General features: G+C 36.6%; 1 protein-coding gene across 2 annotated transcripts in view; it reads left to right on the top strand.

Annotated features, from left to right (window-relative positions):
* The window catches only part of TAOK3 (TAO kinase 3), a 178,075-nt gene that overhangs the window by 87,066 nt on the left and 68,374 nt on the right, over positions 1-22,635 (top strand). For both annotated transcript variants that reach the window (XM_064272269.1, XM_064272270.1), the window contains exons 3-9: positions 4,157-4,366; positions 11,252-11,323; positions 11,714-11,815; positions 13,868-13,913; positions 15,058-15,154; positions 17,503-17,616; positions 18,818-18,909. In XM_064272269.1, coding sequence (XP_064128339.1) covers positions 4,247-4,366; positions 11,252-11,323; positions 11,714-11,815; positions 13,868-13,913; positions 15,058-15,154; positions 17,503-17,616; positions 18,818-18,909 — 643 coding nt within the window. In that variant the 5' untranslated portion in view covers positions 4,157-4,246. The remainder of the gene's footprint in view (positions 1-4,156; positions 4,367-11,251; positions 11,324-11,713; positions 11,816-13,867; positions 13,914-15,057; positions 15,155-17,502; positions 17,617-18,817; positions 18,910-22,635) is intronic.

Below are 22,635 nucleotides of genomic sequence, written 5' to 3'. Positions count from 1 at the left end.
TCCCACCTGCAGTGTATGAAAGATCTAGTTCCTCTACATCTTTGCCATCACTTGGTATGATCAATCTTTATAATCTTAGCTATTAAGTGTGTAGTAGCGTCTCGTAGTTTTACATCTCCCTAGTGAATATAAGGTCGCTATGAGTTGGAATCGACTCAAAGGCAACAAGTTTGGGGTTTTTTTTGTTTTTTTTGAGTGAATAATGATATTGAGCATCTTTTCATTTGTTTATTTTCCATCCATGTATCTTCCTTGTTGAAGTATCTATTTAAATCTTTTGCCCATTTTTAAAATTGGGGTTTTTATTATTAAGTTTTGAGGGTTCTTTATGTCTTCTGAATACAAGTCCATTATGAGATACATGTTTTACAAAGCGATCTGAGGTTTGCCTTTTCATTCTCTTAACAATGTCTTTCAAAAACCAGACATTTAAAAATTTTAATGAAGTCTAATTATTGATTTTTTCATTTATAGATTGTGCTTTTGTTTTTGTCTAAAAATTGTTGCCCAAACCACAGTTACAAGGATTTTCCTCTGTATTTTCTTCTAGAAGCTTTATAATTGTATGTTTTACTTTTACTTTATGCTTACTTCTATGACTGATTAGGAGTTAATTTTTATATATGGCATCAGCATGAATTGGAGATCTTTTGTCTTGTATTTGGAAATCCAGTTGTTCCACCACCATTTGTGGAAGACTATTCTTTCTTCATCAAATTGCCTTTGCACTTTTATCAAAACTCACTTTTCCATAAATATGTGGGCAAATATGTGGGCTTGTTTCTGGATTTTCTGCTCTGTTGCTTTGATCTACTTGTTTATCTTTACATTGTTATCATACTGCCTTGAAACTATATCTTTATAATAAGTCTTGAAGTTAGACTATGTTAACCCTCCAATTTTTCAAAGTTGTTTCAGTTATTTTGCATTTTTATGAATTTTAGAATCAGTTTCTCAAGTTCATCTTTACACCATTTATCTTTACAGCATTATACTGCCTTGAAGCTATACAGCTTTATAATAAGTCTTGAAATTATACTATGTTAACACTCCAATTTTTCAAAGTTGTTTTGGTTATTTTGCATTTTTATGACTTTTAGAATCAGTTTCTCAAGTTCCATTTGTTTTTAATTTTATTTATTTTGTTGTTGTTGAGAATATACACGGCAAACCATACACCAATTCAACAGTTTCTACATGTACCATTTAGTAACAATGATTACATTCTTTGAGTTGTGCAACCATTCTCACCTTCCTTTTCTGAGTTGTTCCTCTGCCTTTAACATAAATTCACTGTGCCCTAAGGTTCCTATCTAATATTTCAAGTTGCTGTTGCCAGCTTGGAAACCCTGGTGGCGTAGTGGTAAAGTGCTACGGCTGCTAACCAAAGGGCCGGCAGTTCAAATCTGCCAGGCACTCCTTGGAAACCCTATGGGGCAGTTCTACTCTGTCCTATAGGGTCGCTGTGAGTCAGAATCGACTCAATGGCACTGGGTTTTTTGGTTTGGTTGCCTGTTTGATTACACTAAATTTTTAAAAGATATTTTTATTCGATATTGACTGCTGGTCTGAATGAGTTTTGTTTGCTTTACTTTTAGCATTTTACTGATGTCATTTCATTGTTTCCTGGCTTTCACTGTTTTTGATGCGAAATCAGCTGTCATTCTTCTTCGTTCTCTGAATGTGTCTTTTTTTCTTTGTCTCCTTTTAGGGATTTTCTATCTTTGGTTCACAGAAGTTGAATTATGATATACTTCCATGTGTTTTTCTTTGAACTTATCCTCTTTGGGGTCTGCCGAGCTTTCTGGGTTGACGTACTTTCATCAATTTGTAAATTTCTTAGACATTATCTTCAATTTCCAATTGGCAAGAAGACTCAGTGTTGAGTTTTCTGACCCATAAAAACAGTATGTCTGTTCACGATCTTTTATTTCTCTCACTGTTGCTTTGTAGCTTTCAGTGCAAATCTTGCGTATCTTTTGTTAGACTTATCCCTAAGAATTTCATATATTTGATGCTATTTTAAAATATTTTTAAAATTTGATTTTCCAAGTGTTCATATGTAGAAGTATAATTTATTTTTATATATTGACCTTGTAGTCTATAACTTTGCTAAACTCACTTATTAGTTCTAGTAGCTTTTTACAGATTTCATTAGAATTTTCTACATAGATGATTGTTGTCTGTCAGTAAAAGTAGTCTTACTTCTTCCTTTCTTAATGCTTTTTATTTCTTTTTTCTTGCCTTATCACACTGTCTAGAACATCAACACAATTTTGAAAAGAAGTGTAGAGAGCATTCATCCTTTCCTTGTTTCTGATCTTAGGAGTAAAGCATTTTATCTTTCACAGATAGCATACAAGCATGTCAAAATGATGTTCTTTTATTGATAGAAACTTTGAATTCAGAATGTTTTGTATAGCTGCAGAATAACTTGCCATTTTAAGTGGACATTTAGCAAAGCCTCCAAATTATTGCATTTTTTTCCAGCAGTTGATGAAGAGTTATTTAAATACCTATACTACTGTATGTTTAATTAATATTAGTTAAGAGCATGGACTTTATAGTTAGACATATCTGGGTTTGAGTTTCAGTTCTGACAAATGCTGGATTTCTGACCCCGAGGAAGCAGTTTTACTTCTCAAAGTCTTTGTTTCCTCTATAAAATTAGGATAATAAAGTCTCTACCTGATGAAGCTGTTGTGGGGATTAAAGGAGACAATCTGTGTAAGGTTTTTAGTGTTGTCTGACACATAAAACCCACCCAGTACCAGTGCCGTCGAGTCGATTCCGACTCATAGCGACCCTATAGGACAGGGTAGAACTGCCCCATAGAGTTTCCAAGGAGCGCCTGGCAGATTCGAACTGCTGAACTTTTGGTTAGCAGCCGTAGCACTTAACCACTACGCCACCAGGGTTTCCGTCTGACACATAGTAGTGCTTAATTAATTAATGTTAGTTGTTATTATTTATCTCATTATTAGTTAGACCAGAAGTGCTTTTCTTGATAACAACCTTTTTGAGATATAACTTATATACCACACAATTCATCCCTTTAAAGTATATAATTCAGTGGTTTTTAGCATATTCACAGAGCTGTGCAACCATTGCCACAATCGATTTTGGAACCTTTTCATACCCCCACAAAGAAATCCCATATCCTTTATACCCATTTGATATACCCAAACCCTTTTTCGTCTCAGTGAATTTACTTATTCTGGACATTCATTATGAATGGGATCTTACAATATGTGACCTTTTCTGGCCAGCTTCTTTCACTTACCATAATACTTTCAAGTTTCATTCATGTCATAGCATATATCAGTAATTTGTTCCTTTTTTATGGCTGAATAATATTACATTATATGGATTTGCCACGTATCAGTTCATCAGTTGATGGACATATGGATTGTTTCTCTTCTGACTTTATGATAATGCTGCTATGAATATTCGTGTACAAGTTTTGGTGGACATATGTTTTCATTTCTCTTGGGTATATACCTAGGAGTGGAATTACGGGGCTAGGTGGTAATTCTATGTCTAACTTTTTGAGGAACTGTTTTCCAAAATAGCTGCAGCATTTTACATACTCACCAGCAGCGTTCAAGCGTTCCAGTTTTTCCACATCCTCACCAACACTTATTATCTCATTTTTTTTTTTTATTTTAGCCATCCTAATGGATGTGAAATGGCATCTCATTGTGGTTTTAGTCTGCATTTTCCCGTGATTAATGATGTTGAGCATCATTTCATGTGTTCTTCCATGGAAAAATGTCTATTCAGATCTTTTACCTATTTTTTTTATTTGAGGTTACTTGTCTTTTTACAAGCCCTGGTGGCAAAGTGGTTAAAGCACTCTGCTGCTAACCAAAAGGTCAGCGATTTGAACCCACCAGCCGCTCTGTGGGAGAAAGATGTGGCAGTCTGCTTCTGCAAAGATTTACAGCCTCAGAAACCCTATGGGGCAGTTCTACTCTGTCCTGTAGGGATGCCATGAGTCGGAATTGAATCAGCAGCAGTAGGTTTGGTTTTTCGTTTGTCTTTTTATTATTGAGTTTCAAGACAAAGATGCTTTTTTAATATTAATTTTTATTTGTATCACCCTGAAACAAAATATGTTAGAAATAAGTTAACGGCAAACCTCGTTTCTCTGCAGGTGCTGAGGATTTACCAAAAGAATATATGTCAGTGAGAGATAAAGCTGACTGGGGTAGCAAAAAGTAAAGTGCTCGCGATACTCGTCATCATGCCTAAAGGGGTGCCAAAGGACCCAGAGATTGCTGAACTGTTCCACAAAGATGATCCTGAAGAGCTTTTTATTGGCTTGCATGAAATTGGACATGGAAGTTTTGGAGCAGTTTATTTTGTAAGTAATTAAAAAGAATCATTTAGATAAATCAGATTAAGAAATTTAGAATGCTATACATTCTGGCTATCACTGGTAAAATGTACTTGGTTTTAATATTTGTTCTACAAATTGAGGGATATCTACAGTAGGGGCAAAGTGGCATTGCTGAAAAGCTGGCCCCAGGATTCTAGGCGTTATCCAAATCAAAACCCAAACCTTTTGCTGTTGAGTCAATTCCGACTCATAGGAACCCTATATGACAGGGTAGAGAACTGCACCATAGGGTGTCCAAGGAGCTGCTAGGAGATTCGAACTGTCGACCTTTTTAGTAGCAGCCGCAGCTCTTAACCACTGCACCACCAGGACTCCAAGTCAGTGATATATAAATCAGCTGAGTCTGCTGTCCAGGTCCTATAAAACAGTGATAAGTTTGAAGTTGAGCCCCAGGCATTTCTATAATATGCCAAGCTTTTTCATGCCTCAGGGCCTTATATATTATCCCTTCACCTAGAAAACTTTGCACATTGCATCCTCATCCCTTTCTAACTCTTGTTTATCCTACAGGTCTCAGCTTAAGAGTTACTTTCCTGTTGAACCCTCCAACACTTTCTTTTTTTTATGATCTCACCACACCCTGTGCTTATACTTTATTGCATTTGTCACAGTTGTAATTAAATAACTATGTATGAGTATTTTTGATTCATTTGTGTTCCTCCCACTAAATAATAAGCTCCGTAAGAACAGGGATTGTGTCCATTTTGTTCATTGCTGTATCCCCAGCAACTAGTATAATGCCTGCCATGCAGTAAAACTCAATAAATGTTGCATGGATGGATGGAGGAATGGATGGATGGAGGGAAAGACAGGTACTCAGACAGATGGACTGACAAAGATTTGTAGTGCAGAGACATCAAGTCAATATTTTAACTTAAGGAGTACAAGACTTTGCCCCCTAGAATCAGCTTAAATTCCAAGGATTTGACTGTCTTCTTATGAGAAGAATGAGAAACAACTGAAATGTTAACACAGCTTATTCACTTGAACTTCTTCACATAAACTGTAGTTCTGTAATTTAATCTAGATAGCCTTAGAAGTTTGTTTCATCCAAGTAAGAAACATTTCCTTAAAAGTATTAGTCTATTAAAGCAAGTAATATGTTAAGTATTAATTATTACTTATTTCTTCTCCAAGTCTGTTATCAAATCTTGTTTAAGATATATGTGTGTGTGTGTGTGTGTGTGTGTGCATGTACGTGTGTGTATCTCAAACAAGATTATGTAAAAGATATATGTACATGTAAACCAACATTTGACTGTTGCTTTAACTTTTTTTTTTTTTAACTTGGTCCTTCATGTTCTGCCATCTAGGTAGTTCTTATTAGTTTTCCTTCCAAACCAGGTTTTAAGTATTGCATCTTTAGCTCATCCCTTTTGTTTCTAATCATATTTTCAGCCTGAGTTTTCCGTGAACCCTCCCTCATCATTTGGCATCTGTGCTCAGCACTACCACGACTGCTCCGCCCTCAGCCCCGTTTAATACTCGGCTGCCATTCAGATTCATTTTATCATTAACTGATCTTCCGGGGCTGAAAACTGATTTTCTAGTTAACATTCTTATGTTAGTCTTTGGGCTCCGAGTAGTGCTTAAGGCCCAATCAAAATACAGTCTTTGTTATTCACAGAGACACTTTAAAAAAAAAAAAAGCATTTTAAATGGTAAATATACACACAGAAATGTATATAGTACGCGCACATATTTTTAATCCGTAGTTTAAAGAATAATTAAAAATCAAATCCCTGTATAACCAGCATGCAGATCAAGAAATAAAATATACCAGTACCCCAGAAGCCTGTCTTATATCCTCCTCAGTCATGATCTTTTTCCTCCCCTTAGGACTATTCACTAAGCTGATTTTCATGCTGATTATTTTCTTGCTTTTCTTTGTACATAGCCCACTTACTTCTGGACCCCTAAACAATGTAGTTGGTTTTGACTAGTTTTGAACTTCCAAAAATGGAAACATTCTGTATATATTTGTTGTGATCTTTTTATTTTGCGCAGAGATACATTATTCAGTCATCTTTTTTTACTTTTCTTATATTACTTTTTAGCTAATTCTTCCTCTCAGAATCTCTCTTGGCTAGTCAGAGGATGGTTCCAATCTCTATTTGACTCTTCTGTTTTAAAAAGCAGCCAGGGCCTTCTCAAAGTTCCAGGGTTTTAGTATGAGTACAATAAACCAACCATGTTTTAAAACTTACTACCAGGACATTTGTACTAGGGGCAAAGTGAGATGTATCTCATAGTCGGCTACAGAAGACCTAATGATTTATTTGCTTTTTGGCCTAAGTCCTGCCTCCTTATCTTTGCAGCTTTAAGGTAGACGCTAAATATGTATTATTTGTAGAAATTATAAAGATACCTAGGTGGCTTTGATATTGAAATATAATCATTAACTAGGTACTGCCCATATACAAAAGTGAATCGTATAGGCCCGTACCAAACCCATTGCCATCAAGTCGGTTCTGACTTATAGCTACCCTATAGGACACACTAGAACTGCCCCATAGGGTTTCCAAGGAGCTGCTGGTGGATTCGAACTGCTGACCTTTTGGTTAGCTGCGAAGCTCTTAACCACTGTACCACTAAGGCTCCTTATAAACCCATAGCCCTGAAATAACAGATGAAAGGAAATTTACTGACACATTAGTATAAAACTTATAAAAATGCTTTAACCTATTATTTATAGTGGTCACATAAAGATGGATTTTCTCACTGGCCACAGTAATATTTACATGTGTAGTTCCTCCCTCATTATTACTAGATTCTTCCTCTTATTATTTGTACCACTATAAGCAAGACGATTCTAACATCTCTTAGTTGGACAACTGCAATAACCCCCTAACTGATCTCTGTGCATCTGCTCTGGTTTCTCTCCAGTCTTCTTCACACCGTGGTGGGCTTGGGAGAAAAAACAAACCTGTAAATCTGATCTCCCTTTTGTTATAAGCCTTCAGAGACTCTCCGTTATTCTCAGGCTAAAAATCAAAATCTGTGATGTGGCCAGCCTACAAGCCCCTTCGTGATATGGTCACTGAACTGCATTCTCTCACTCTCACTGCTCTAGCTATAATTGCTTTCGTTTGAATGTCTACCATCTTAACTCCTGTTTATCCTTTAGCTCTCAGTTTAAGCCTCATTTCTTCAGAGAAGCCTTTTCTGACTTCCCTAACCATTTTTGATTCTCGAGGTAACGCATGCCCTTCTTTATCCTTCATGTCTCACTTGTGATTTTACATTCGTTTGTTGTGGTTTTAGTTTTATTACTATCTGTTGTATTAGGGGAAATACAGGTACTGGACATACAGTTCCATCCCCAGCACTTAATCCAACATCTGACAAATTGTGAACACTCAGTGAGTATTTGTTGAATGAATGAATGGAGGAGTGAATTATGAAGAATTCTGTTATGGAAACTGTGGTACTGCCAATTAGTACTCTTCATGGGTCATAGTCATGTCAGCAAGCCAGAAAGACTAGAGTCTAACAACCAGTGTTTTTACACCTAAACATTGTAACTCTACTGTAGCCTCTTTGTAGTTTACAGCTAGTACCTAGAATGATGCCAGGAAATATACTTAAAGTGAATTGTAAGCTGCCACACCTTTTGTAGAATCAATCAGCTGAAAGTATACGTTATGTTGAGAGAAGACAGAAATTATTAATTTGATGAAATACCTCTGTGTATTTGGATTTATGTAAGTAGTTCAGAAATTAGCAGCAATAAGAAGTGAGATAGTAAGGAACTATATAAAGGGAAATAAAAAGAGATTAATCTTACTTTCTGCTAACTGTTCAGCACAGAGGCCACAAGCCACAATTAACTAGTTAAATTTAAGTTAATTAAAATTAAATAAAATTTAAATCACCAACTTCATGTGGAAGGGAAAGAGGCCCAAGTTAAGTAAAGCATTACGGAAAAAGAAGAACAAAGTGGAAGGCCTCACTCTACCTGATTTTAGAGCCTATTATACTGCCACAGTAGTCAAAACAGCCTGGTATTGGTACAACAACAGATACATAGACCAATGGAACAGAATTAAGAATCCAGACATAAATCCATTCACATACGAGCAGATGATTTTTGACAAAGACCCAAAGTCAGTTAAATGGGGAAAAGATAGTCTCTTTAACAAATGGTCCTGGTGTAACTGGATATTAATCTGCAAAAAAATGAAACAAGACCCATACCTCACACCGTGCACAAAAACTAACTCAAAATGGATCAAAGACCTAAATATAAAATCTAAATAAAATGATAAAGATCGTGGAAGAAAAAATAAGGACAATGCTAGGAGCCCTAATACATGGCATAAACATTATACAAAACATTACTAACAATGCAGAAGAGAAACTTGATAATTGGGCATTCCTTAAAATCAAGCACCTATGCTCATCCAAAGACTTCAGCAAAAGAGTAAAAGGATTACCTACAGACTGGGAAGAAAGTTTTTAGCTATGACATTTCCAGTCAGTGTCTGATCTCTAAAATCTACGTGATACTGCAAAAACTCAACTACAAAAAGACAACCCAATTAAAAATGGGCAAAGGATATGAACAGGCGCTTCACTAAAGAAGACATTCAGGCTGCTAACAGACATGTGAGGAAACGCTCACGTTCATTAGCCATTACAGAAATGCAAATCGAAAGTACGATGAGATTCCCTCTCACTCCAACAAGGCTGGAATTCATCCAAAAAACACAAAATAATCAATGTTGGAGAGTTTATGGAGAGACTGGAACACTTGTACACTGCTGGTGGGAATGTAAAATGGTACAACCACTTTGGAAATCAATTTGGCACTTCCTTAAAAAGCTAGAGATAGAACTACCATACAATCCAGCAATCCCACTCCTTGGAATATATCCTAGAGAAATAAGAGCCTTTACACGAACAGATATATGCACACCCATGTTCATTGCTGCATTGTTTACAATAGCAAAAAGATGGAAGCAACCAAGGTGCCCATCAACAGATGAATGGATAAATAAATTGTAATATATTCACATAGTGGAATACTACACTAAAGAACAATGATGAATCCCTGAAACATTTCATAACATGGAGGAACCTGGAAGGCATTATGCTGAGTGAAATTAGTCAGTTGCAAAAGGACAAATATTGTATGAAACCACTATTATAAGAACTCAAAAAATAATTTAAAGAGACAAGAAAATATTCTTTAATGGTTACAAGAGTGGGGCGGGAGGGAGGGAGAGGGGTTTTCACTAATTAGATAGTAGATAAGAACTATTTTAGGTGAAGGGAAAGAGAACACACAATACAGGAGAGGTCAGTACAACTGGACCAAACCAAAAGCAAAGAAGTTTCCTGAATAAACTGAACGCCTTGAAGGCCAGCGTAGCAGGGGCGGGGGTTTGGGGACCATGGTTTCAGGGGACTTCTAAGTCAATTGGCATGATAAGACCTATTAAGAAAACATTCTGCATCCGACTTTGGAGAGTGGTGTCCGGGGTCTTAAATGCTAGCAAGTGGCCATCTAAGATGCATCAATTGGTCTCAACCCACGTGGAACAAAGGAGAATGAAGAACACCAAAGACACAAGGTAATTATGAGCCCAGGAGACTGAAAGGGCCAATAAACCAGAGACTGCATCAACCTGAGACCAGAAGAACTAGATGGTGCCTGACTAGAACTGATGACTGCTCTGACAGGGAACACAACAGGGAACCCTTGAGGGAGCACAGGAGCAGTGGGATGCAGATCCCAAATTCTTGTAAAAAGACCAGACTTAATGGTCTGACTGAGACTAGAAGGACCCTGGTGGTCATGGTCCTCAGACCTTCTGTTAGCCCAAGACAGGAACCATTCCCAAAGCCAACTCTTCAGACAGGGATTGGACCAGACTGGGATAGAAAATGATACTGATCAAGAGTGAGCTCCTTGGATCAAGTAGACACATGAGACTATGTGGGCAGCCCCTGTTTGGAGAAGAGATGAGAAGGCAGAGGGGGTCAGAAGCTTGCCGAATGGACATGAAAATAGAGTGGAGGGAAGGAGTATGCTGTCTTAGGGGGAGAGCAACTAGGAGTATATAGCAAGGTGTGTATAAGTTTTTGTACGAGAGACTGACTTGGTTTGTAAACATTCACTTAAAGCACAATAAAATTTTTTTTAATTAAATAAAATTTATAATTCATTCCTTCAGTTACACTAGCCCATTTCACATGCTATCATATTGGACAGTGCAGATATAGAACATTTCCATCATCACAGAAAGCAATGCTCTAGAGATCATCATTGATACATACTCTGGTGTAAATTCTCCCAGAGTTTTTTTCTACACATATAATCACATTATTACTATTTTATAGAAACAAAACTAAACAGCTTGTTTTTTTTATTATATGTTTGATATCTTTTTATATTACTACATGTACATATACATTACTTTATTCTTTCAATACTTATTTCATTATCTGATGCCATGCCATATTTATTTAACTGGTTCTCTGTTGCCATTGATGGACTTTCTACATGGTGAAGCCAGTATGGATATTTTGGAAATGTCACTTTTTTTGTTTGATAGAATATATTTTATTAAACCCTAATCCTTTTTTATACTATAATCTTTGCATGTGTATAAAAGGGTAAAGAGAAGCTGTGCCTTAAAGTTGGGTGGTAGTGTCTATCTAGCCTATCAAAAGTTGGAGTGTTTTGGAACTGTGATAATGAAGTATGAGAATATTATTTTTCCTTACATATTTTCTTTTCCTCTTTTTCATTGTTGTTGAGAATATTATTTTTTAAAAAGTCTCTTCAAATATTTATGGCTAAAATATTAATTTTTTTATTTTTCTTCTCTCCTATTCACGCAGGCCACAAATGCTCACACCAACGAGGTGGTGGCAGTTAAGAAAATGTCCTATAGTGGGAAGCAGGCACATGAGGTAAGACAGTTGTGTATGTAAACGGACATAAGCAAGCTAGTATGAAATTGACAGTAGAAACATAGTTCTTTAAACACTACTTTATCATAGTGCTTTTTTTTTTCCTTCTTATAGATCATATAATAAACATCCCTAATATTCTAGCTCAGTCAACTATTTTGCAGGATAGGACACGAGTTAGTGTAATGGCTTTACTATAATACATTTGCTAATAGATTTACGTTGCATACTCAAACTAAAGAAATAACACAGTTTAAACAGTTTCTTCATTTATTAAACATTTACTTTATGTCCACTTAAGATAATAAAAAGAGTATTGCATGTATGTATACTCGATAAAGTAATATTTTCAGTTTAAAAATTAAAACATCTCTTTGCTGATTTCCATAGAAATGGCAAGATATTCTCAAGGAAGTCAAGTTTTTACGACATTTGAGGCATCCCAATACCATAGAATACAAAGGTTGTTACTTGAAAGAGCATACTGCTTGGGTAAGTAAGAGGACCTCTAGTACCTTTTTTTTTCCTCCCCCAATTAAAATTTTTTTTTCTTTTCTGTTATTCATTTGATCTGTAAAAAATTGTTAGTCCCATTGCTGTTCCATTTGACTTTCATTATCAGTATTTTACATTTATTGATATCTCAGAATGTGCCATATGGTTTATGTTCCAAATATGATATCCAGTTAAATACGATATCTAGCCTTTGGGTAATTCCATTCTACAAACTTTCAACAAAGAAATAGTGAAAAGATAACATCATTTTATGATTTGTTTGTCAAAGTAAAAGACAGAGCCTTTTATTGCCATCCTAGAGTTTTTATGTGTGATATTTCTTATCCCCCACTCCAGTTCCCTAAAAATTCTGAATTGTGCTTGACATTACCATCACTCATTTTTGCCAAACAGGGTCTAGCATATGATTCAAATGACACAACCTTTTGTTCTACTTTTAGTGTATTTGTCTATGATTGTGTGTCTGTTTTTAGGTTGGTGTATTAGGCACCATTTAGAGTATGACAGTGTTGTGCTTTGTACTTTATCAGATTGCACATTCCAACTTAAAGTACAACTTCACTATCATTTATTGAGTGCTCACCATGTACTACGTCCTTTCCTGTTTATGATTTCCAGTTAGGGAATGGAATTTCTGTTCCCAGGTAGACTATATCAAACAGTATACTTAAACGTAAACATTTCGGTTCAAGCAATGCTTAAGATATACGGAGCCTCTTTTCTAAGCAAGCAGATTCATCAAAGGAACATCTCATTATCTGGAAATCGGGTCTCGGGCAATCTAAGATGTCTTAAAGGAGTCAACAAAGAGATAATGGGCAGGCAGAATAAATATTAGATTTACAAAATCCAAGTGCTATATCTCATGTGTTTCAAGTCTTAAAAAAAACCCTCCAAGCACTCATTTGAAGCCTGTTTACTCTTAGATTACATAGAGTACTAATAAGCTTGGTTAACTGGTTTCTGTCTACAGCTGATTTGATAGGCTATTTAAAAGGAGCTCATAGGAACTGAGCTGCTGGAGACATGCATACAAACAGCCACAAGAATTATTTGGCCATAAGAAAGCAGTCAGGGAAGTTAGAAAGCAGACCCAGTAATTTAAAGGCAGAGCAACTAGAGCTGTTTAGTGTCAGGAGCAACCAACCAGCCATAGATCAGGTGCCCTTGTGAATTAGCCTGGCAAATCACTCCTAGACAGAAACCAGATAACCAAGCTTATTAGCACTCTATGTAATCTAAGAGTAAAAAGGCTTCATATGAGAGCTTGGGGGATATTCTGAAGACATGAAACATGAGATTTAGCACTTGGATTTTGTCCTTCTGTTATGGAATAATAGGGAAAATAATATTTGTGACAAAAACATTGTTTTGAAATATATAATTTTTTTAAAACATAAATTTAACTACAAACATATTCCATCTTTGAGATTTTTAAATGTTCTATGTTCATATTCAGCATACTCAATTTAAGGAAGTTATATGTACATGCTTAGTTACTCAATTTATAAAATTAGAAAAGTACATGACACCATTTTGAAATGTTTCCATCAAAATTAAAGAAGAAAACAGGGCACATAAAAAGTTAGTGTTCATTATCTATAATATTCATATACGTCTCTACATTTAAAAAATGAAAGGAATCAGTATGTTGATATTATTATATCTAGATGATTATAAGGGATTTGTGTTTTCTAATGAGCATGTAGGAGCCCTGGTTGGTCTATGGTTAAGAGCTCGGCTGCTAACCAAAAGGTTGGCATATCCCGCTCCTTTTTAGTCTCAGACTAATTCCAAGTAGGAGATTACAAAAAATGAGATGGTGGAAATTGTAAAGATCAATTATTGCCAGATGACCAAAATTTAATCCAGGTTCAGGTAAGTCAGAATATTTTTTCTACTAGTATTCTTAGTTTATTGTTTGTTTGTTTGTTTTTTTTCTGTTTGGTTTGGTTGGGTGGGGGGCTTTTTTAGTAGTAGTCCTTTATTAATTTTTATTGTTGTGGTTGTTGTTTTAATGTATTCTAGCTGGTGATGGAATATTGCTTAGGCTCAGCTTCGGACTTATTAGAAGGTAAGAATAAGAGCACTATTCTCTCCTTTCCGCTTTACCTTGACTGAATGGTATCTCTTCTTATACTAAAGTACAGTTTGGGCAAAGTAAATGGGTGATGACTTGGACTGAAGCCCAGTGTGGATAAGCTGTGCCAACTCTCATCTCTGCAATGTTGCTGCAAATACCTGAGGGAGGATCAGCAACCCTCCTGCTGTTTTAGTTCAAGCAGGTACTGCTGAACTGTTAGGCTGTTGCAATGCGGTATAAAACCGACAACATCAAATTCGTGTGTATGTATGAAATAGAGGTAGATGTCATCAGATTATATGGAGATTTAACCCTTTCAAATATTGTGACTGACCCAGATCTCCTCGGCAAATGCTGTTATAACCAGAAACTGTTAAAAATTTATATTTAAAAAAAGCTTTCTTATATCATCCTTGAGCTCTGAATAGAAATTGCTTATTAGCTGCCTTCACAAATAATGAAAACCTGTATTTAGGAGGGGTAATTATAGATGGTTTTATGGCAGAGGAGAATAATGTAACCTTAAACACTCTAGGCATTTAAAATGTCAGAAGGGACTGGTAAATTTGGGCCTGGCCCTGTTGGAATCAGTGTGGCTTTGACTTGCACAACTGTTAAGTAAATTAACAGTGCATCGCTTAGATCAGGCTTTGTTGTTTTAAAGGATTTGTTTGTTTTGGATTGGGTTTTTTTTTTCCCCCCTTTTTTAATTGTGCTTGGATGTCCTGTAAATCTGATTTTTTGTTATTGTTCTTCTTCTTCTTGTTATTCTGGAGAAATGATATACCCTGTGTATTGAGGTGAATATGTTCCCCAATTGTCATTTGACAACGCATAAATCAGTCTGGTCTGTATAGAGGAGCCCTGGTGGAGCAGTGGTTAAATGCTTGGCTGTGAACCGAAAGATGAGCGGTTCGAGTCCACCAGCTATTCTATGGGAGAAAGATGTGGCAGTCTGCTTCCGTAAAGATTTACAGCCTTAGAAACCCTGTGGGGGCAGCTCTACCCTGTCCTATATGGTTATTATGAGTCAGAATTGACTCAACAGTGGGTTTGTTTTGTTTGTATAGCTGTATAAAATAATAAAAAAGGAATGAAACTGGTCATCTACTCCTAACTTGTTTTCCTCCTTCAGTTCATAAGAAACCGCTTCAGGAAGTGGAGATCGCTGCCATTACTCAGGGTGCTTTGCAGGGGCTAGCCTACTTGCATTCTCATGCATTGATTCATAGGTAAGATTAGAGGCCAGTTATGTTTTTTGTTTTTTTCCAATTACAGGATTATCTATTCAAGGAACCTTGAAAATTAGTGCATGTTCCACTTTTTAGTGTGCCTTAAGGATTTATGGGAAGCAAATAGACTGTTGCTGCTTCTGGGTGTAAGGAGAAAAGTTGCCAGAATTTAGCTCCTATCTCTTGGTCTCTCCCATATATCCACAAAGACTTACATCATCTCTGTTCTGTAGAAAACTATTTTCCAGGCTGGGAATTGCAGGGAAATTTGAAGAAGGACCCAGCAACCGTCTGATACAGTGCCAAGAAAGAGTAGAAAAGAAAGTTGACCTTCCCTCCGTAGATTTTATTTTTTAGCTGAGTTTCTTCTCCCTTTCCTATCGCAAATAACAAGTCAATCTTATATAAATACTTGCTGTTTCATTACTTAAACAGTATTTTGCATTTCTGCAGTCCATATAGATAGTTATTATCTTTATTCAGCAGATAAAGAAACTAGGGCTCAGAAGTATTTAACTACCTTGCCCATAGTTTTACAGCATTTAAGTAATGGAGTTAGGATTGAAACTGAAATTTCCTGACTTCTAATCCAGGGCTTTCCTCTACTTTAAATGTTCTTCACCACCACTCTCTCCTCCCTTTACTAACTTCTCCAAAGGAAAGATGTTGTTAAGCAATCTTTCCTTCTCTCAGTCCAGAACTTCTAGTACCCTTGCTTTAAGGAATGGTAGGAGAAGTAGTGGCCTATGAGGCAGATGTAAAGGATCTGATATGACTCACAAAAGAAATCAGTTTACATTTACTAGGAAGAAGTGAAACCATTAGGTCATAGGTTCCCCCTTTTGGTGCTGTTTTAATCACTCGAGAGTAAGCATCGCCAGTCACTGGCACTACAAAAGCGGAACATCCACGTACTAAGCATGCCAACATTTCTGTCATGAATTTGACTTAATTGTAAGAGTGAGGAAGGAGCCTAATATGTCTAACAAATATTGATGAAATATGTTTACCATGATATCCATAGATTTAACTTTTTTTTAAAGAAAAATCCATCTCTTGGGTTCTAAAGTGTCGTTACTGAATGCTAGCTTGCTTACAATGATTTTACCTGCTTTTACTGAAAGCCAAGGTTCGGTCTTTTTGGGCCTTTATTACCTTAATCTGTACATTAGTTTAATATTTTAGTCCGTGTTATGTTTTATCTTCTTTAATATGTAAAAGAAGTTGAAAAAAAAAAACCTGTCAAGAATGCTCTTTATTTAAAAATAAATACTGTCTTAGATTCTTATTATTTTGAGTTAAAAGGCAGGCCTGTCTTCTAATTGAAGATAATAGAGGAAAGATATTTTTCTGTTGTAAAGAGGAATAAATAATACTTTTTTTTTAGTTCTCTCTGCCAATGCCTAATGTCATCCTGAGGAAGGAAACGAATTTGCAAAGGAAGATTTTTGGAAAAGTTGTTTTGGAAGTATTTGAACCTTATCATTTTCACCTTGACATAAGTTTTTCCTCATTCTCTCTATCTTGCCACTGCCCATCATCTTACAATTTTTGGTTCCTCGTACTCATTATGCCTCATGCCTTTTTTGAAATTCATTCTAAATTATCATACTAAAGAATGAATTTTTTACATCCTATTTTTAAAACTTTTTACTGCATAAAACATCTAATAGCTTTAATAGTAACCACTTGTGATTCTTTTTGTAGTAATACAATAAAAATGCAATTTCTTAACCCCTAATCCTTGTTTGTTTTGATCTTTCAGGGTCTTCTTTTTACTGTACAGTGTTATTTTTAAAAATAACACCTTCTATATAACATGTACCCTCAAATGCCTTAGAGTTGCAGTTACAATTAAAGGCAGAGAGAGAAAGGGTCACAGGCAAAAAAGAAAAGGTATGTGTGTAGCTGAGGTTTACTGGCAGGTAGTCAGTACAGATTCACTGAAGATCTACTTAAAATGTCACATAATTTAGAGGGGGAAAAAAGGCAATTACAAATGGCACCAATCTTCCTAGCACAAGGATACTTTCGGCGACTGGATTTAGCATTTAAGAATATGCTTTTTTTTTAGAGTAGCAGCTGACTAGGTTTTCTGGTCTGCCTTTTTTCTCATTGCATTCCCTCCCTCTGAAGAAAGCACTACCTTTAAGTAATTACTATGACCTACCTGTAAGTACACCCAGGAATCCGAGCCCCCTGACAACATGCAGTAATTACTAAATCCCCTTCTGGCTGTCTGAGCAAGATTTTTTAATAAACTTTTTGTCTTATTAATTGCATGCTCTGACCTATTCCATAATCAAAATTGAAAAGTAATTTCTAACCCTCGTTATTTTTTCTGATAGGGATATTAAAGCAGGAAATATTCTTCTAACAGAGCCAGGTCAGGTGAAACTAGCTGATTTTGGATCTGCCTCAATCGCTTCTCCTGCCAACTCCTTCGTGGGCACACCTTACTGGTATGTAGAGTTAGAAAACGTGACAGTTTTAAAATACACATACATGAACAATGTGAACTCATAGCATTGGTTTGGTGTGGTTTTTTCACGTCATCTTACCATGTGCCTCAAAATAAAATTTCATTAGATAGGGAGAGAAAACTCAGCTAGCAAAAAAGAAACACTCTGACTTAGTATAAAATGCACAATGACTTTAAATTGTTTAAATAAGATTGATGTCACTGTGTGTAAACTGAGCAGGTTTATCAACTCACTGACCAAGTTCAGGCTTTTGATTTCATTTGGGGTTTCTTTTGAACTTTTCTCTTGAGACAGTGTCTCTAGGGAAGAACAAGGTAGCCTCTTTAACCTTCTGTAGCTGGCTAGCAAGTATAAATGTTACCTTTCAGTGAAGGAAATCAAGTTCTTGCCATGTTGAGTTCCCTGATGCTTTACCTCCTGGTCATTCTGACTTAGCTTCACCCAATTCTATTCAGGGTCCTTTCTTTCCTTATAAATACATTGAATTTTCAATGTAACTTGGAAAATGACTTATTTATCCCTGGAAATTTACTTACCAAATTAAAAAAACCAGCTACTTTTTAAATTTTTCTCCATCATCATCAAATAGCATTTACGAAGTTAACTACTTACATACACTAGTAGAGAACAGTTCTGTTCAAAGCATATTAAACAGATATGGCTGCTGCCCTGTTAATGAAAATCCATTATGGACAAGAAGTTAAAGTAACATCTATAAGCATAGCCTTTTTTTCTTTTTTTAGTTTTAATATCTTTGAAATAGCTGATTATATTGCTTACATAAATCCATAAGGCATTGTTCATGTTGTTTAAGGTAATTTATTTAGGCGTTTCATATATATTAATTTTTTACATGTCTCTATGAGGTAGCTACTAGAATCATCTCTGTTTTACAGATGAAGAAACTGACATACGGAAGAGTTAAATAATTTACCCAAAATCAAACTAAGTGGCAGAACCAGGATTTATAGAAAATAACGAGTTGTTTCATGTAAATCTCCAAGTATATTGTATATATTTTTAAGAGTTTTTTTTCCCAGATGGTTTGTGTAAGAAAATAATATCTTTATCAGATAAGCATTTTGGAATACCTTCAAGAGCAACTGTTTCATCAGATTACGTTATTAGATGAAATTTGTTTTTAATTTACAACTTGAGTTCTATACATTATGTTTGGTAGGATGGCACCAGAGGTGATCTTAGCTATGGACGAAGGACAGTATGATGGGAAAGTTGATGTTTGGTCACTTGGGATCACCTGTATTGAATTAGGTGAGTAAAAAGTGATTTGGTTTCATTGTACTTTTTTTTTATTATTTTAGTTTTATTGTGTTTTAGGTGAAAGTTTATAGCACAAATTAGTTTCTCACTGAAAAATTTACACGCAAATTGTTTTGTGACCTTGGTTGCAGTCCATGCAATGTGTCAGCATTCTCCCTCTTTCAGTTTCCACTCTGGGTTCTCCATGTCCATTTGTCCAGTTTTCCTGTCCCTTCCTACCTTCTCGTCTTTGCTTTTGGGCAGGGGTTGCCCATTTGGTCTCATATACTTGATTGAACTAAGAAGCACGTCCCTCAAGTGTATTACTGTTTGTTTTATAGACCTGTCTAATCTTTAGCTAAAAGGTAGACTTTGGAAGTGGCTTTAGTTCTGAGTTAACAGGGTGTCCAGAGCCAGAGTCTCAGGGGTTCCTTCAGTCTCTGTCAGACCAGTCTAGTCTTTTTTTCTTTTTGGTGAGTTTGAATTTTGTTCTACATTTTTCACCTGCTCAGTCCAGGACTCTCTATTGTGATCCCTGTCAAAGCCAATGGTGGTGGTAGCTGACACCGTCTAGTTCTTCTGGGCTCAGGCTGATGGAGGCTGTGGTTCATGTGGTCCATTAGTCTAATATTTTCCTAATATCTCTGGGTTTTTTTCATTCTCTTTTGCTCCGGATGGGATGGGACCAATAGATGTATCTTAGATGGCCACTGGCAAGCTTTTAAGACCCCAGACAGTACTCACCAAAGTAGGATGTAGAACATTTTCTTTATGAACTATATTATGCCACTTGATTTGGTTTCTCCTGAGACCATGGTCCCCAGCCCCCAGCCCTAGTAACTCTGTCCCTCAAGGTGCTCGGATGTGTCTAGGAAACTTCTATGACTTCGGCTTAGTCGAGTTGTGCTGACTTCCCCAATATTGTGTGTTGTCTTTCCCTTCACCGACGTTAACACTTATCTACTATCTTAGTTATCTAGTACAGCTCTAACAGAAATACAACAAGTGGATGGCTTTAACAAAGAAATATTGATTCTCTCACAGCCTAGTAGTCTAGAAGTCCAAATTCAGGGTGCCAGCTCTGGGGGAAGGCTTTATCTCTCTGTCAGCTCTGGAGGAAGGTCCTTGTCATCAGTCTTCCCTTGGGTCTAGGAGCTTCTCCTCTCAGGAACCCTGGGTCCAAAATACATACTCTGCTCCCAGCGCTGCTTGTTTGGTGGTATGAGGTTCCTATATCTCTCTGCTTGCTTCTCTCTTTTATATCTCAAAAGAGATTGACTCAAGACACAACCCAATCTTGTAGATTGAGTTCTGCCTCATTAACATAACTGCCACTCATCCCATTTCATCAATATCATAAGAGATCGGATTTATAACACATAGGAACATCACATCAAATGACAAAATGGTGGACATTCACACAATATTGGGAATCATGGCCCAGTCAAGTTGACACATATTTTGGGGGGACACAATTCAGCCCATGACATCTACTATCTAGTTAGTGATCTCCCATCTCCACCCCTCCACTTGCTTGCAACCGTCAATTGTTTTTTTCTGTGTATAAAGCTTTTCTTTTTTTTTTTTTTTTAATTTTTATTGTGCTTTAAGTGAAACTTTACAAATCAAGTCAGTCTCTCACACAAAAACTTATATACACCTTGCTACATACTCCCAGTTGCTCTCCCCCTAATGAGACAGCCCGTTCCCTCCCTCCACTCTTTCTTTTCATGTCCATTTCGCCAGCTTCTAACCCCCTCTACCCTCTCATCTCCCCTCCAGGGAGGAGATACCAACATAGTCTCAAGTGTCCACCTGATCCAAGAAGCTCATTCCTCACCAGCATACGTCTCCAACCCATTGTCCAGTCCAATCCGTGTCTGAAGAGTTGGTTTCAGGAATCCCTCCTGTCCTGGGCCAACAGAAGGTCTGGGGGCCATGACCACCAGGGTCCTTCTAGTCTCAGTCAGACCGTTAAGTCTGGTCTTTTTATGAGAATTTGGGGTCTGCATCCCACTGCTCTCCTGCTCCCTCAGGGGTTCTCTGTTGTGTTCCCTGTCAGGGCAGTCATTGGCTGTAACCGGGCACAATCTAGCTCTTCTGGTCTCAGGCTGATGTAGTCTCTGGTTTATGTGGCCCTTTCTATCTCTTGGGCCCTTAATTACCTTGTGTCCTTGGTGTTCTTCATTCTCCTTTGATCCAGGTGGGTTGAGACCAATTGATGCATCTTAGATGCCGCTCTCCAAGGTGGATGCAGAATGTTTTCTTAATAGATTTTATTATACCAATTGACTTAGATATCCCCTGAAACCATGGTCCCCAAACCCCTGCCTCTGCTACGCTGGCCTTCGAAGCATTTAGGTTATTCCGGAAACTTCTTTGCTTTTGGTTTAGTCCAGTTGTGCTGACCTCGCCTGTATTGTGTGTTGTTTTTCCTGTCACCTAAAGTAGTTCTTATCTACTATCTAATTAGTACCCCTCTCCCACCCTCCCTCCCTCCCTCCTGTCGTAACCATCAAAGAATATTTCTTCTCTTATAAACCTTTTCTTGGCTTTTTATGATAGTGGTCTCATACAATATTTCTCCTTTCGTGATTGACTTATTTCACTCAGCATAATGCCCTCCAGATTTATCCGTGTTGTGAGATGTTTTGTGGGTTGATCATTGTTCTTTATCGTTGTACAGTATTCCATTGTGTTTATGTACCATAGTTTGTTTATCCATTCATCTGGCACCTAGATTGTTTCCATCTTTTTGCTGTTGTGAATAACGCTGCCATGAACATGAGTGTGCATATGCCTATCCGTGTGTTGGCTCTTATTTCTCTGGGATATATTCTTAGGAGTGGGATTGCTAGATCATATGGTATTTCTATTTCTAGCTTTTTAAGGAGGCACGATATTGTTTTCCATAGTGATTGTACCATTTTACATTCCCACCAGCAGTGCACAAGAGTTCCAATCTCTCTGCAACCTTTCTAATATTTGTTATTTTCTGTTTTTTATTAGTGCCAGTAATGTCAGGGTGAGATAGTATCTCGATGTAGTTTTGATTTGCATTTCTCTAATGGCTAATGATTGCAAGCATTTCCTCATGTGTCTGTTAGCCACCTGAATGTCTTCTTTGGTGAAATATCGGTTCATATCCTTTGCCCATTTTTTAATTAGATTCTTTGTCATTTTGTTGTTGAAGTATTGAAGTATTGTATAGATTTCATTGTATTTTTGAGAACTGTTCTTTATTATGATTGTTACTTTATTCATCCACCTAATATTTAATGAGCTGCTGCTGTATGTGTGCCAGGCAATGTGAATTTATTATACTTTTTCTATGATCCTGTATAATATCAAAAGATTGTTTTCTCTCTGTTGCATGTTCATGTTAGTAATTTAAATAAAGGAGTTGGAACAGATATGACAGCTAGCAAATATGGGAACACAAGATAGAAAGTACTAGTATTTGAAAAATATTCATTCTCTATCATGTGGCTGATAACGTATGTCCTACCTTCACTCCTATATCCATTACCTTGATTTACACTCCAATTTTATTAGGAAAATCTGAAAAAGTAAGAGCAGATTTGTCAAAGATCTAACCTCTATAGAGAGCAACTTCAGAGAAAGCTTCATATTAAAAGATACCCCCAGCCATAAAATTGTTCCCCAGATATTGTTGGAATTATCTCAAATTGTCTAAAATACCACAGAATTGCTCTTCTGTGCTATACATTTTCAACT

The sequence above is a fragment of the Loxodonta africana genome, chromosome 19 (genome assembly GCF_030014295.1).
Source record: "Loxodonta africana isolate mLoxAfr1 chromosome 19, mLoxAfr1.hap2, whole genome shotgun sequence".
Taxonomy (NCBI): domain Eukaryota; kingdom Metazoa; phylum Chordata; class Mammalia; order Proboscidea; family Elephantidae; genus Loxodonta; species Loxodonta africana.
This window is presented reverse-complemented; position numbering and strand designations above follow the sequence as displayed.